Consider the following 16,920-nt stretch of genomic DNA (forward strand, 5'->3'; position numbering starts at 1 on the left):
CTGAGTGCTTTACCGAATTCATTACTCCATTACCGAATGGAGTTCCAGAGCCAGTCCCGGAAAGGAAGAGGCTTGATGTAGATTTCGAGCCTCACTCAGATGCAGAATGTGAGGACGTTTCTAACACCACTCCCTGCCAGGCATAGAAAACACATCAAAGGACAGCTACCACCTTATACAGGAGACTGTTTCCAACAAGCCCCCTACCCCGGCACCAGAAATCAAGCTTATCCATCACTTGAGAAAGGGGGTAGTGTCCAAAGCCATCATGGCTTTCTTTCAATGCATCCTAATCTGTTTTAAAACATGGAAGGCAGACTTGAATAAAGGACCCAAAGCTTTCTGACCCTTCAAACTTAGTAGAGATGCCCTGCTGTAAATAATGCTACTGTGAATAATTTTGTTGTAAATAATTGCTTATTAATGTATCATACAAAATAATTTTAATATAAAAATAGGTAAGAGTAATTGCCCCTTTTGGTGAAGGGATGAAATAATAGATGTTCAATGCAATATACAGAATAAGGTCGATGAACTTGCAGCACAGTTACAGATTGGCAAGTATTATGTTGCAGGCATCACTGAACCATGGCTGGGAGTTTAATGTCCAAAGATATACATGGTATTGAAAGGATAGGCAGGAAGACAGAGGGGCTGGATTGGCTCTGTTGATAAAAAAAATGGAACTAAGTCATTAGAAAGATGTGATATACCGTCAGAAGGAGTTGAATCATTGTAGATGGAGCTGAGGAACTGCCAGGGTAAAAAGACCCTGATGGGAGTTATATACAGACCCCAAACAGTAATAAGGATGTGGTCTACAAGTTACAATGGGAGATAGAAAATGCATGCCAAAAGGTCAATGTTACAATAGTCATGGGGGATTTCAATATGCAGGTAGACTGGGAAAATCAGGTTGGTTCCGGATACCAAGAGGGGGAGTTTCTAGAATGCCTGTGAGATGGCCCTTTAGAGCAGCTCGTGGCTGAGCCCATAAGGGAATTTGCTATTCTGGATTGTGTGTTGTGCAATGAACCGGAATTGATTAGAGAGCTTAAGGTAAAAGAGCCCTTAGGGGAGGGTGACCATAATATGATCGAATTCACCCTGATATTTGAGAAGGAGAAGCTAAAGTCAGATGTTTCAGTGGAGTAAAGGGAATTACAGAGGCATGAGAGAGGAGATGGACAGACCTGATTGGAAAAGGGCACTGGCAGGGATAACGACAGAGCAGCAATGGCAGGAATTTCAGGAAGCAATTCGGAAGGCACAGGTTATGTACATCCCAAAGAGGAAGAAGTATTCAAAAAGCAATGTCAATACCAGTGTAAAAGTCAAAGAGAGGGAATTTAATAGAGCAAGAATTAGTGGGAAGTTAGAGAATTGCGAAGCTTTTAAAAACCAACAGATGGCAACTAAAAAACTCATTAAGAAAATAAAGATAGAATATGAAAGTTTGCTAGCCAATATTATTAATGAGGATACCAAAAATATCTTCAAATACTTGAAGTGTAAAAGAGAGACAAGAGTTGATATTGGACTGCTGAAAAACGATGCTGGAGAAGTAGTAACGGGGGACAAGGAACTGGCGGTTGAACTGAATAGGTATTTTGCATCAGTCTTCACTGTGGAAGACTCTAGCAGTATGGTAGAAGTTCCAGGTGTCAGGTGTCATGAAGTGTGTGAAGTCACCATAACTAAAGACAAGGCTCTTGGAAAACTGAAAGGTCTGAAGGTAGATGAGTCAACGGGACCAGGTGGTGTACACCCCAGAGTTCTGAAAGAGGTGGCTGAAGAGATTGTGGAGGCATTAGTAATGACCTTTCAAGAATCACTAGATTCTGGAGTGGTTCTGGAAGACTAGAAAATTGCAAATGTCACTCCAGTCTTCAAGAAGGGAGAGAGGCAGGAGAAAGAAAATTATAGGCTAGTTAGTCTGACCTCAGAGGTTGGGAAGATATTGGAGTCAATTGTTAAGGATGTGGTTTTGGGTACATGGAGGCACATGATAAAATAGGTCATAGTCAGCATGGTCTCAAGGGAAAGTCTTGCCTGACAAATCTGTTGGAATTCTTTGAACAATTAACAAGCAGGATAGACAAAGGAGAATAGGTGAATATTGTGTACTTTGTTTTTCAGAAGGCCTTTGACAAGGTGCCACACATGAGGCTGCTTAACAAGCTAAGAGCCCATGGTATTACAGGAAAGATACTAGCATGGATAAAGCAGTGGCTGATTGGCAGGAGGCAAAGAGTGGGAATAAAGGGAGCCTTTTCAGGTTGGCTGCCGGTGACTAGTGATGTTCTACAGGGGTCTATGTTGGGACCGATTCTTTTTACATTATATACCAATGATTTGGATGATGGAATTGATGGCTTTGTTGCAAAGTTTGCCGACAACACGAAGACAAGTGGGGGGCATGTAGGACTAGGGAGGCTACAGAAGGACCTAGACAGAATAGGAGAATGGGCAAAGAAGTGACAGATGGAATATAGTGTCAGGAAGTGTCTGGTCATGCACTTCGGTAGAAGAAATGAAAGGGCTGACTAAGAGAAAATACAAATATCTGAGGTGCAGATGGATACGGGAGTCCTTGTGCAGGATTCTCTAAAGGGTAATTTGCAGGTTGAGTTTGTGGTGAGGAAAGCAAATGTGATGCTGGCATTCATTTCAAGAGGACTCAAATATAAAGCAAGGATGTAATATTCAGGCTTTATAAATCACTGATGAAGCCTCACATGGAGGACTGTGAGTAATTTTAGGCCCCTTATCTTAGAAAGGATGTGCTGAAACTGGAGAGGGTTCAAAGGAGGTTCATAAAAATGATTCCAGGATTGAATGGTATTTCATATGAAGAGCATTTGATGTCTCTGGGCCTAAATTCTCTGGAATTTAGAAAAATGAGGGGTGACCTTATTTAAACCCATTGAATGGTGAAAGGCCTTGATAGAGTGGGTGTGGAGAGGGGGTTTCCATGGTAGGAGAGTCTAAGACCAAAGGACACAGCCTCAAAATAAAGGGTTATCCTTTTAGAACGAGGGTGTGGAGGAACTTCTTTAACCTGAGAGTGGTGAATTTGTGGAATTCTTAAAATAATAGCAGAGGTTGATAGATTCTTAATTGGTCAGGGCATGAAGGTATATGGGGGAAGGCAGGTGACTGGGGCTGAGAGGAAAAATGGATCAGCAATGGTGACATGGCAGAGCAGAATTGATGGGCCAAATGGCCTAATTCTGCTCCTATATCTTATGGTCTTGTGGTCTTATAGTTGTTGGTGTTGTTTTGTCATTGTCATGTTTACTGGGATACAATAAAAAGCTTTTCTTTTGTTTGCCATCCAGACAGATCATTCCGTGCATAAGAACATCGAAGCAGTTAAAAGAAACCAAATTGCAGAGAAAGTGCACTGCAGATTGATAAACAAAGTGCAGGGACCATGACGAGGAGGTCAAAGTTCATCTTTTAGCATATGAGGGGTTTATTTTGCTAAGTGAGTCTGATAACAGTGAATTAGAAGCAGTCCCTGAATCTGATGATATGTGCCCTAAGCTTTTATAAAATTCTGCTGGTTGAGAGAAGAGAGAATGACTGGGCTGGCAGGGGTCCTTGCTTTTGCTGGCACATTTCTTGAGACATTGGCAAGTGTATGACACTGCTCCAGACTTGGCCATTCATCTGGAGGGCCTAATCTTCTTTTGAGCAGACAGAAATTCTGCAACCTCTGGCAAAACCCATGGAGGAGGTCTGTGTGCCTGTGTCAATAAGAAATGGTATGTGAATGCCTTAGTAGTAACGGCCCACTGCTCACTGCAGTTCAGGCTCTCCTAATACCAAAGGAGTTCATTGTTATTGTGATTGTTGCTATTTATATCTCACCCCCTGTATTTGTGCAGAAATGTGCTAGGAGCTTTATGGTGCCATCTGTGACCTCGAAACCACCCACCCTGATGGTGTCTCCTTTGTTGCTGGTGACGTCAATCATGCCAACTTAAAAAATGTCCTACAGAAGTTCCACCAGTATGTCAACTTCACAACCAGAGGAGTGGATATAGGAGGAGGGGAGGAGAAGATGGCGGTGCGACGCAGCACACGCGGCCGCTCCGAAATGATATTGTGTTTGTAAGTAGGTACCATGCACAATCCTGATTTGATGGAGACAGACATGAGAAGCATGGAGGAACATTTGAGGAAACTTCTGAAATGCCCGCTTCGCTGCCGCTGCTACTGTGCGATCGAGAATCTCCGGAGGGGAAGGCCCCAAATCCTCGGCTTTGCCTATTGCTTGTTGCGAGGCCAGGGTCGAAGTGTTTGGCATAGGTGGTGCTCGGTGCTTGGTGTCGGAGGGCTGGTCGGAGGCTCGAAGTTTTCGGACGGACTCAAGAGTCGGACTGTGGTCGGATGCTTCCAGGGTGCTGCATCGGCGAGTTTGCGGTGCTGGAAGCTCATGGCAGGGAGAGTTTCTCTTCCTTCTACCGTCTGCGTGAGATGATGGGACTTTCGAGAGACTTTGGGACTTTTTTTTACCGCGCCCATGGTCTGTTCTTTATCAAATTACAGTATTGTTTTGCAATGTTGTAACTATATGTTATAATTATGTGGTTTTTGTCAGTTTTTCAGTCTTGGTTTGTCTTGTGTTTCTGTGATATCATTCTGGAGGAACATTGAAACATTTCTTAATGCATGCATTACTAAATGACAATAAAAGAGGACTGCATGTCCTCATAATCTAATAATCTAATATATTAGGCCTGGTGTATACCAACTTTCATGGAGCCTGCAAGGCTATCACCCATCCTTACCTTGGATACTCAGACCTCATATTCTCTCTGGCCACAAATGAGATGATAAGGATCCTGATCGGGATAAACACTCATATGACTGCACTGTCAGACAGGCGCTGAGGGACTGAGGTTTTAATGGAAATCTTTAATTTCTGTTTGAAACAGTCAACTGTCCCTGCAGTCTTCAAGGCAGCTATATTCATTCTGGGTCCCCACAGATCAACAGTAAGTGGCCTACTAGACCACTCGTCCCTCCAACTGATCTCTCTCCTGGTACTTATCCTTGCAAGCAGAACAAGTGCCACACCTCCTCCCTCACTGTCATTCAGGGCTCCAAACAGTCCTTCCATGTTAGGCGACACTTCACCTGCGACTCTGTTGGAGTCATCTTCTGTATCTGGTGCTCCTGAGGTGGCCTCGTGTATATCGGTGTGATCCAACGTATATTGGGAGACTATCTCGCTGAACACCTCCACTCTGTCTGCCAGAAAAAGTGGGATTTCCTGGTGGCCACCCATTTCAATTCCAACATGTCAGTCCATGGCCTCCTCTACAACACAATGAGGCCACACTCAAGTTGGAGAAGCAACACCCTATATTCTGGGTAGCCTCCAATTCGATGGCATGAGCATTTATTTCTTGAATTTCCATCAATTGCACTCTCACACCATTCCCCATTCCTTTTCCCCTCTCTCACCTCATCTCCTTACCTGCCCATCAACTTTCTCTGGTGTTCCTCCTGCTAACCTTTCTTCCATGATCTTATAGCCTCTCCTATCAGATTCCCCCTTCTTCAGCTCTTTTTCTCTTTCACCAATAACTTCTCAGCTCTTTATCACACCCCGCCCCCTCTTCCAGTCCCACCTATCACCTACCACCTTGTACTTCTTCCTTCCTTCCCCCACCCTCTTTCTCTGACTTCTTTTTCTTTCCATCCCTGATGAAGGGTCTCGGCCCAAAACTAAAATGGTTGCTAACATGGTTAGAGCATTGGCTGGTTGGTAGGAGGCAGTGAGTGGGAATAAAAAGATCCTTGTCTGCTTAGCTACCAGTGAGCTGTGAGTGTCCCACAGGGGTTGGTGTTGGGACCGCTTCTTTTTATGCTGTATATCAATGATTTAGCTGGTGGAATAGATGGCTTTGTTGCCAAGTTTGCAGATGATATGAAAATTTTTGGAGGGCAAGTAGTGATGAAGCAGGTAGGCTGCAGAAAGACAGATTAGGAGAATGGGCAAGAATGTGGCAAATGAAATCTAATGTTGGAAAATGCATGGTCATGCACTTTAGTAGTAGAAATAAATGTGCAGACTATTTTCTAAATGGGGAGAAAATCCAATAATCTGAGATGCAAAGGATCTAGGGAATCCTTGTGCAGAACATTTTAAAGGTTAATTTGCAGGTTGAGTCAGTGGTGAGGAAGGCAAATGCCATGTTAGCATTCATTTCAAGAGGTCTAGAATACAAGAGCAGGGATGTGATGGTGATGCTTTATAAGGCACTGGTGAGGCCTCACCTTGAGTACTGTGAATAGTTCTGGGCTCCTCATCTCAGAAAAGATGTGCTGGCATTGGAGAGGGTCCAGAGGCAGTTCACAAGGATGATTCCAGTAATGATAGGATTATCATATGAAGAACATTTGATGGCTCTGGGTCTATACTCACTGGAATTTAGAAGGATTGGGGGGATCTCATTGTCATAGTCCTGTCCGTGAAGTCCGTATTCCGGTTCACAGTCCGGTCCATCGACCCTTGCTCCAGGTTTTCCCATCTACCCTGTTTCTGTCTTGTTGAGCTCCAACTGAGTCGGCTGATGCTAGTTGGGGCTGGCTGCATAATTACCTCCAGAGACCAGGGCGTGGTTGCTGGATTGTTCTTGTCCTTACTCCTTGGATCCCTTCCTCTGCCTTCTGTTTCCTTGCCTGAAGCCCTGCCTTGTCTTGCCAGTAACTGTCGCCTCACCTGAAGTTCTGTCTCACCCTGCTTTGCCTGTAGCCTTGCCTTGTCTTGCTGTCTGGTCCTGGAGCCACCCTGTACCTAGCTCCCTTCCTGTCCCTTGCCTCCGCCCAGGTAAGCCAGGCCATCTTGCCGTTACCTGGGGTTGGTTCTGTCCCTTCCTGTCCCTTGCCTCTGTCAGGTGGTGATCCGCGCCCTGCCCAGGAAGAGCCAAGCCTCGCTTCAAGTCTCAAGTCTCAAGTCTCTCGCCTCCTGTGAAGCCTCACCTCAAGTCTCAAGTCTCCTGCCTCCTGCCAAGCCTCGCCTCAAGTCTCGTCTCCTGCCTCCAGCCTCCAGCCTCAACCTCGCCTCACCTCAATTCTCCTGCCTCCAGCCTCGCCTCGCCTCAAGTCTCGTCTCCTGCCTCCAGCCTCAGCCTCGCCTCACCTCAATTCTCCTGCCGCCAGCCTCGCCTCGTCTCAAGTCTCCTGCCTCCAGCCTCAGCCTCGCCTCAAGTCTCCTGCCTCCAGCCTCAGCCTCGCCTCAAGTCTCCTGCCTCCAGTCTCCAGCCTCGCCTCGCCTCAAGTCTCCTGCATCCAGCCTCCAGCCTCGCCTCAAGTGTCCTGCCTCCAGCGTCGCCTCGCTTCAAGTCTCCTGCCTCCAGCCTCCAGCCTCGCCTCGCCTCAAGTCTCCTGCCTCCAGCCTCACCTCACCTCAAGTCTCCTGCCTCCAGCCTCGCCTCGCCTCAAGTCTCAAGCCTCTAGCCTTGCCTCGTCTCCTGCCACGCCTCTAGCCTCTAGCCTCTTGCCTCTTGCCAAGCCAAGCCAAGTCTCTAGCCTCTAGCCTCAAGCTTCAAGCCTGTAGATTTCTGCTTCGTCCTGCCTGTCTGCCAAGCCTTGTCCTTGCCTAGTTCTGGGGTCTGAGCCAGAGGCAAGACCCGGGTGCTGGGTCCTTGTCCAGTCTCTGGCTCGGAGTCCAAGCCTGGGCTCCTAGCTCTTTTGCCCAGTCCTGTTCCAGGTTCCTGGTTTTCCCGTCCATGTCCTTTCCATCGCCCTGTATCCTAGTCCTGTCCCTAGTTCTTCAGTGTCTGTGTCTTGCACTTGGGTCCATTCCCAGCCACCACCTTGTGACAGAAACCTTTTGAATGTTGAAAGGCTTAGACCGAGTAGATGTGGAAAGGATGTTTTCCATGGTGGGGGAAGTCTAGGACAAGAGAGGACAGCCTCAGGATAGAGGGGCGCCCTTTTGAAACAGAGATGTGTTGAAATTTCTTTACCCAGAGGGTGGTGAATTTGTGGAATTTCTTACCACAGGCAGCTGTGGAGGCCATGTCATTGGGTGTATTTAAGGCAGAACTTGATAGGTTCTTGATTGGACATGGCATCAAAGGTTACGGGGAGAAGGCAGGGGAATAGGGTTGAGGAGAGGGAATAAAGATTAGCCATGATTGAATTGCGGAGCAGATGGGATGGGCCAAATGGCCTAATTCTGCCCCTATGTCTTATGGTCTTATGGAAACGTCGGCTGTTTTCTCACTTTTCCATACATGCTGCCAGGCTGGCTGAGTTCCTCCAGCATTTTGTGTGTATTGATTTGGATTTCCAGCATCTGTAGACATTCTTGTGTTTATAGTAAATGTCCTAAAAATTTATTGCCCAGTGGCACTGACTTCAATAATCATGAAGTGCTTTGAGAGATCAGTAATGGATGGTATACAATCCCACATTCCACTGATGATGCCATAGTGTTGGTCCTCTGCTCTGTCCTATCCCACCTAGAAAACAATGCCTCTTACACCAGGATGTTGTTCATCAACTTCTGCTCAGTATTTAACACAATCATCTCAGAGGCTGGTGGGTAAAATGTCCTTGTTGGGGCTCAACACTCCTCTCTGTGACTGGATCTTAGACTTCTTGATGTAAAGACCATAGTCAGTCCCAGCTGGCTGGCCCCATCAGCAACAACAGTAAGTCAGCATACAAAGAGGAGGTAGATAGGCTTGTTAAATAGTGCAAGGACAACAACTTGAGTCTCAAAGGGACAAGACAAAAGAGATTGTTGCGAACTTCAGGAAGGCACAGGTCAACCACTCTCCATTGCACATCAATAGCTCTGCTGTGTAGACAGTGAAGAGCACAAAGTTCCTTGGTATGCACATAACAAGTGATCTAACCGGGAGCCACAACACCTCCTCATTAGTCAAGAAGGCACAGCAGCATCTACACTTTCTGAGGAGAGTGAGGAATGCAGGTCTCTCTGCCATCTTCCTACAGGAACACCATCAGGAGTGTCCTTTCTGCCTGCATCATTGGCTGGTACTAAAGCTACAAGGCAACAGACTGCAAGACCCTACAGAGGATAGCAAAAACTATCAAGAGGATCTCTATGGTCTCCCTGCCCCCTATTTGTGACATTTACTGGGAGCATTGTAGACGAAGGGCCTGAAGCACTTTGAGAATTTCTACCACCCATCCCATGATCTCTTTGATCCACTGCCATCAACAAGGAGGTGCAGGAGCATCACAACTAGGACTGCAAGGCAGGGTAACAGCTTCTTCCCCCAGACTGTGAGACTAATGAATACCCTGCCACCACCAAGGTCTCATCACTCAGACAGCGAACTGCTTACTGCTTACCTGTGATGCACCCTGCATGCATTCTGAATTATATGTTATTAACTTATTTCTGGTAATATTTTGTTTTATGTGTTGTGTAGGATATGTTTTGTGGGTGCACTGTGGTCCAGAGGCATGTTGTTTTGTTTGGTTGCATATATGTTCAATAAATTTGACCTTGAACTTAAACTCAAATCCACACTGACTTCTAAGTGTGCAATCCCATATGCCCCACTCCATTGACCTTATTTCTCTGTCTCCCTGCAAGTTATTGACCCTCACAAATGTCCATCACCTTCCCTTTGATTCTTATTGTTTCCATTCACCTACAATGAATCACTTACTGCAGCCAATTAACATTCCAGTATTCAAAATTCAAGATTGTTTAATGTCATTTCCAGTACACGAAGTGTCAAAGAGAATGAAATAATTGTTAGTCTGGATCAGATACAGCTTAAAAAAAAGATAACACAATAATAAAAAAAAATAATAAAACACAATAAGATAAATATCACAATAATAAAAAACACAAAAAATATAAATACATAAGTTAGATACATAGATTAATTGTATGTCCATAAAGGGATGTTACCATTGAGGTGTTGTATGTAAGGACACTCTAACAGGAACTGATTATGTCATGGTAGCGGGGAGTGTGAAGGGCTGTAGGTGTTGATCAGCCTTACTGCTTGTTGTAGTTACAGGAGGAATGTGCAAACTCTGCATTGTCAGCAGTCAGGGTCAGAATTGATCTCAGGCTGATGGAGCTGTGGGATTGTACCACCATCCCATTCATAATTGTATATCAGATTTTCTTCAGATGATATAATTTGCTGAAGATCACTCAGCTGAAAATTGAACAAATTACTTTTCAATGCTCTTCCATTTATATCTGTTCCAATGAGATTTGTATATTCCAATTGGAATGTGGGAGGGCAGAAAAATGCCAGGTTAAATATAACAGAACAGTCGATACAGATCTTTTTTATTCCTCTGGAACTGGAAAATCTTAAGGAGACTTTAGTGCTGTGCAGTGATTTATTTTTCACTCATAATCCATTTCTACTCGTGCCAGCTCCTCCACATAATACCTGGGTGGGAACTAATTGGACCTCTGCCTCTTTAAACACTCCTATAAATCAACTGTGGAGCACCCTGTTCTGGTGCCAATCATCTAAACAAAAATGGACAACTGGGAGAGCAGCAGCTGGTAATTGAAGGTATTAAGCCTGACTGAAGAGGAGACCTATGTTCCCACCTATCAATCAATGCACTTCTCCTCAGTTATGCCCTATTCTACCACTTTATGCTTTTTATCTCTAATTAACCACAACCAAAGATAGTTTTGCTTTTTCGTTCAACATTTTATTTTACTATTTTCTAATTTCCTAGTGCCACCTGCTCCTTCACCACAGTGTCCAGAACTCACTGATGATCCCAGAGATGTGCTTGTGTTCTTTTAAAAATGTTCACAGTTTATCGACATCTATAGCAGACTGAGCACTGAACTTCTCACCAGGAGCTAAGCCAGCAAACTAGGCTGATACTGTGGTTCTAAGTGAGTATCACAGTGCCAGAGTGGTGCTATTGTAATTTCTTCTTGTGGTATTCTGGTCAGGATTGAGATCTGATGATCTGATAACCACATTAACATTTTACCCATCGATTCCGTTAATATGCAAGATTCTGTCAATCTTCCTTTTGAATATATGGAGACTCCACAGATTCAGATTCAGATTTATTAATCATGTGTACGTAGAAACATAGAGTGAAGTGTGTCATTAGTATTAACAATCAACCCACCCAAGGATGTGCTGAGGTAGATCACAAGTGCCCCAACATATTCTGACTCCAACATAGCATGCCCACAATGCTCAGCACAACAACAACAAAACAAGACATGGCAACAACAGAACAACAAGCCCCTTTCCCACCCTCCTATTCTCACATATACAGAGGCCTCCAAACTCCAGGACAGGCTGCCTCCAGGCCTCTAGGCTTTGGCTCCAGATTCTTATCCTCGCAGACATCAGGCCTCCAGCCTCCAGTTCTTGGCCCAGACTCACGGGCATCAGGCCTCTGATCTCCAGACAAGCCGATCCAGGAGAGAGTGAGGGGAAAAATTAAATGGAGTGCATTCAGCCAGCGGTGGGCAGACCTACCCGGTTGCTGCCCATACACATTAGCATGGGACTCAATCCATTTTGGCACTGGGTTGTTATTGGGCTGAATTTATTGGCTTGAGGCCAATGCTTCTGAAGGGTTCATCTGTCACTGTTATCCGCTCCAATGGAGGGATATCTTGGACTATCATGTAAGTATTGTAAATACAAGATGGAGTAACTTTTGGGACAACATCTGTTACTATAGTCATAGTCATACTTTATTGATCCTGGGGGAAATTGGTTTTCATGACAGTGCACCATAAATAATAAATAGCAATAAAACCATATGTAGTTAAATAGTAATATGTAAATTATACCAGGAAATAAGTCCAGGACCAGCCTATTGGTTCAGGGTGTCTGACCCTCCAAGGAAGGAGTTGTAAAGTTTGATGGCCACAGGCAGAAATGACTTCCTATGACGCTCTGTGTTGCATCTCGGTGGAATGAGTCTCTGGCTGAATGTACTCCTGTGCCCACCCAGTACATTATGTAGTGGATGGGAGACATTGTCCAAGATGGCATGCAACTTAGACAGCATACTATGCTTCATGGCTAAACCTTGCGATCATTCCTGTGTAGGGATCCAGTTTAGTTGTGATCCTCGTGCTGTACTGGAAATTGCCTTTCAGATCCAGGTCAGTCCAGGTACAGGATCTGAGAGTTTACCATTTCTGTGCAGACTTCGGACTATAGGGAAAAAGATATTTTTTTAAAAGCATTTTGCTTTTGTCTAATGTTTTCAAATGCCTTTGAATATCAAAGTTGTCTTATTACAGGGTGAAAGCTGAATGAAGCTTGAGTCTTTAGGTCTTTTAAATATTAAAATTTAAAGGATTATAAATCCTGGAACAACTGCTACCTTTGGTCCACATGGGCTCACACTTACCGGGGCCAGCTTCAGTGGACAATTTAGTTGGCTGGTCACACTCTGGATGGGATGGTGAGGCTTCAATAACAACACAGGGGGTTTTGCCCCCATAATGTTTATTGTAGGGTTTGGCAGAAGGTTTCTGTCAAAGCCACTACTGAATTTAATGGTTTTTAAATTTTCTGAAATGCGTTCTGGTGGACAGAGTGATTACATCGAGCACTGACTCAAATTTACTCGAGTGCTGTAAAAGTACAGCCCCTTTAAATTCCCTACATTTTTCAATCAGGGAAAATACCAATCATGGGCTTTCAGCCAACAACAACTCTGTAAGTTAAACAATTGCTGCTTTTAAGCAAGTCCTTTAGCTCAAGCACTTTAAATGATTAAAAATAATAAACTCATCTGTTCTTTAAATTTGTGCAAGCCCATGTTTATATTAAACTGAATTGTGATTTATGCTTTCTATTGTACAACTTTATACGTTCAATAAACAGAAGTTACTTAACAAATCCCTATGAAAATATTTGTTTGCCTTTATCCCTTAAGTGAAGGTGACTTAACTGAAAACACAAGTGCTACAAATGATGACACAGGGGACAACAAGACATCTTTTTTCACTTGGTAGTTCCTCAGATCCAATTATATTGCCAAGATCCAAAGAAAAGGAGATTTCAAATTCAACTCCTGCTCATGACTTTAGCTGGTCTCAGCCTAGGCAATGGCTACTGATGTTGCAATTTACTCTCAATGTTCCTGGTCAACACAGGACCAAGAATGTCAGGAGTTTTCACTTGTGATCACGTCACTGTTTGAAGTAGCATTACAGTCCCAAGACCAAGCCTGGGCTGAAAGAGTAACCAACGCAGGATGAACATCATGAGTTCAAATCCCATCTTGCCAATTTGGGAACGCAAATTTGGTTAATGAAGTCAAAAATAGATTTTTTTTAAATGCTTTATGTAGTGGTGCTAATGAAGCAATCAGATTGTGAAGAAAACCATTTGATGTACTTCCTTTGCCTTCTAGAGAGGAAAATCGGCCATTGCCTCAGTATGACACATACGCAGCTCCAGATCCACAAGAATAGCGTGAACTCAACAACTCCAGAAAGCTCACACAGTCCGCCCGGAAGGAGGTCACCATTAGCTGCTTTAGAGTATTTACCAGTAGGTTATAAACAATGCCTACATCCCATGAATGCATAAGAAGAATCTCTTCCTGGTATAAATACACTTTAATTGTTTTTATATTATTTTTATTTAAAGATACAGCACAGTATCAGTCCCCTCCAACTCAGAGCCCGCATCACCCAATTATACCAATGTGAACAATTAAACAGCTGCTAAGCCGTACGTTATTTTTTTGTAATGCAGGAGAAAACCAGAGCACTCACGAGGTCGTGAGGGAGAACGTACAGACTCCTTACAAGTAACGACAGGAATTGAACCCAGGTCACTGGCACTATAATAGTCTTTTGCTAACTGCTACACCACCATGCTGCCCCAGGCATAAACGGGCAAAATACCCAAGAAAAATGCGGCAGACGATTAAATAAATAAAAAAATCATTAAGAATAAAAAAAAACTGCAAGTACTGAAAGTCTTAAATAAGGAATATAAAATGCTCAAAGCACTGAGCAGATCAGGTAGCTGCTGAGGATAGAAAAACAGAGTCAACTAGTTAATCAGAAATTTTAACTGCTGTTCATTCCTCATCTGTTGATTGACCTGCTGGTTGTTTCCTGCATTTTCCTTTATTGAGTCAGTGTTTCTAATGGATGTTTGCATTCAATTAGGATTTTGTTTCTTTCTTTTAAACGCAGAAGGTAAAGCAAGCATTGCCAAAATACTTTGAAGAAATAACTATGTAATGGAATAACATACACAAAGTGCTGGAGGAACCCAGCAGGTCAGTGGAAAAGAATAAAGAGTCAGCATTTTCAGATGTGACCTTCTTCGGGATGTAATGGAGTTTGTTTAATATAATTTTGTTTTGTTGTTTCCCTTTCTTATACACATATACTCTCCAATGGTATTAATCCTATAATGTCATTGGAGAGCTGGTTTCACTGTGTTCCTGACGCTAAATTGCTGCACACTGGACTTAATGTGAATATAAAATGGTTAAAAATCACTGTATTCCATGCATAATAAGGAGTGAGATGTATTGCCACAACAACACAAAAGAGGTAAAACATAATTCCTTTCACTCAAAATTACTGGCACAACCTGTATAAAATGCCATGTATAATACAGAATGGTTAAGCCAGAGAGAAACAGAATGGTTACAAAAGTCACAGTGGTAACTGTGAAGACACCTCACTAAACCCACAAGGAATGTGATGCCAATATTACAGTCAGCATGAAGAAAAGACAGGGTCATGGGCAGGGCTGCTTCTTAAATGGAGCTGTACAGAACAGCTGTCTAGCACCACCATTTCTCTCCAAACCACAGTGACCCAGGGAGTTGAATAAAGACAGTAACCTTGCACTGATCTTTCTAGATAGTTAAACAATTCAAGCTGGCATCCACAGGTCATAATACTGCCAATAAATTTGACAGCTCCAGCAAAAAAAAATGTTCAACGTGCTTTTCTGCCCAAGTTTTATAGAAAGAATTGCTCTGTACTAATAACACTGTATTTCCTTTTACTGGTGTTGTTTTAGTATCGTCACATGTAAAAAGATAGAGTGAAAAAATGTTGCCTACTTGCCGTGGAGGTAGATCATGCCATGCATTGGCTGGAATGCGCAGGCTCTAACAGAAGTATTATGGTTTCTTTGCATCCACTGGATTCTGAGTCAGTGATTAATAATGTCATTAAGACTCAATATTTAAAGAACTACTTTGCAATTGACCAAAAATCTACAAATCTTAGGGCTCCCAGGAATATACATCATTATATAAAGGCTTTAGCCATTGAATGCTTGTTGACCCTCTGAATAAGATACCAATTCATCACATTTTCTTCTGATCTTTCTGCTTGGCCTTGCTGGAAGTTACCATTGAATGTACATCCATCTTCCATGTCCAAAATGCATTGCAGATTGCAGCGTCTCACCAGGTTAAAAGAAAACTCTCCATCCTCCCCCTCTGCCCTCCAGTTAATCACACAAATGCCAGTGAAAGCAGTTTCATCTTAAATCATTTACAGTACCATTCTGATTCTTTTCCCCCTCTTCAAATAAAGAGCGAACTTACCTGCCTGATTGGTGGTGATGGAGACGGCAGCAAACTGCCGCGGCACCGAGCTCAGTCCAGACACTCCGTTCACAGCCTCGATCTCGAAGGTGTAGTTGGTGTGCGCCAGTAGGTCGACCACGGTTACGGTGGTGTTGGCCAGCCCAGTCTGCCGTGGCACAAACTGAACATTGCCCAGGCAGGGTTCGCACTGCTTGGGGCCAACATTGCACTTCTTACAGAAGACGCTGAAGGTGACATCCTTGCGGCCCCCTGCGTCGATTGGCCAGCTCCAGTCCAAAATCACTGACGTCTCGTTGATGTTGGAAAACACGTTCCTTGGAATGGAAGGAGGCCCTGAGACCACCGGAGACAAGGAAAAAAATTACAAGCAGGAAAGTTGTTAACTGCCACTCCCCTAAAATACAGTAAAACCATTCACCTACAATAAAGTCATATAGTTTAAACTGGGGGGGGGGAATGGGGGACAGAAATCACTGTGGGCCGGATAGATGCAGAGGAAAACCAGCAGAACCATGTGGTCCTTCAGCCAGCAATAATATTTTAATTAAATTTGGCTTACCATAATTTCAGCTTAATCCTTTGAGCCCTCGGACCTTGCTGAATGAATGTATCTGATGTCTGACTTTATTAACAGAAGAAAATACGACACACGAAAAGGATTCATATAGGCTCTTAATTTTAATGTGAAATGAACTATTAATCCTTCTCCAACGAGTTGCTAAGTATTAGAAGCCCCATAGATTACTGATTAACCCTTGGAATTATGAAGCATAGAGGCACTTTATTGAATCTCTCTTCATTTAATATTCCTTATTTCTATTATATTTGTAAGGCAAGATAATAAACCATTATCCAATAATGCCTGTGGGCTTAGTTTAAGTTGGCATTTGGTAGGTCAATAGTGGCACCAGTTCTTTTATAAGTGTTGGTATAAAGCTGCCTCACTTTGCCCACCTGTTGGTTATGTTAAGCCATATGTCTCTGTTGCTTCTGCAATGCCATAACTTTGAGAACGTTATATTTCCTCTACATTCAATGGTGAGACCAGTCAGGTGATAAGTAGGCAGGCAGGCAGGCTTGTCTCACATTTCAGTGTTTGAGCACGTACTTGGTGCAATCCAGAGTGTTACTGGGCTACTTCTTCACAGTATTTGTATGGAGGTTGGTGAAACTAAGCCGTGCCATATCAGAACTGAATGTTTTAACACATTGGTATGCAATTCCTCTATCTGCTACTTCAAGGTTCACACCTCAGAAAACAGCAGGGAATGTCAATGGGAATGAATTCAAATGAATATTATTATGATATAAAAGTAGAAAAAATATAACAAAAAGCAATAATCCAAACATACT

The 16,920-nt window shown here is 43.4% G+C and overlaps 1 protein-coding gene across 2 annotated transcripts in view; it reads right to left on the bottom strand.

Moving 5' to 3' along the window:
• Positions 1–16,920, bottom strand: part of epha3 (eph receptor A3) — a 288,707-nt gene that overhangs the window by 86,308 nt on the left and 185,479 nt on the right. For both annotated transcript variants that reach the window (XM_063050489.1, XM_063050488.1), the window contains exon 5: positions 15,565–15,900. In XM_063050489.1, the coding sequence (XP_062906559.1) occupies positions 15,565–15,900 (336 nt within the window). The remainder of the gene's footprint in view (positions 1–15,564; positions 15,901–16,920) is intronic.

The sequence above is a fragment of the Mobula hypostoma genome, chromosome 6 (genome assembly GCF_963921235.1).
Source record: "Mobula hypostoma chromosome 6, sMobHyp1.1, whole genome shotgun sequence".
Classification (NCBI taxonomy): domain Eukaryota; kingdom Metazoa; phylum Chordata; class Chondrichthyes; order Myliobatiformes; family Myliobatidae; genus Mobula; species Mobula hypostoma.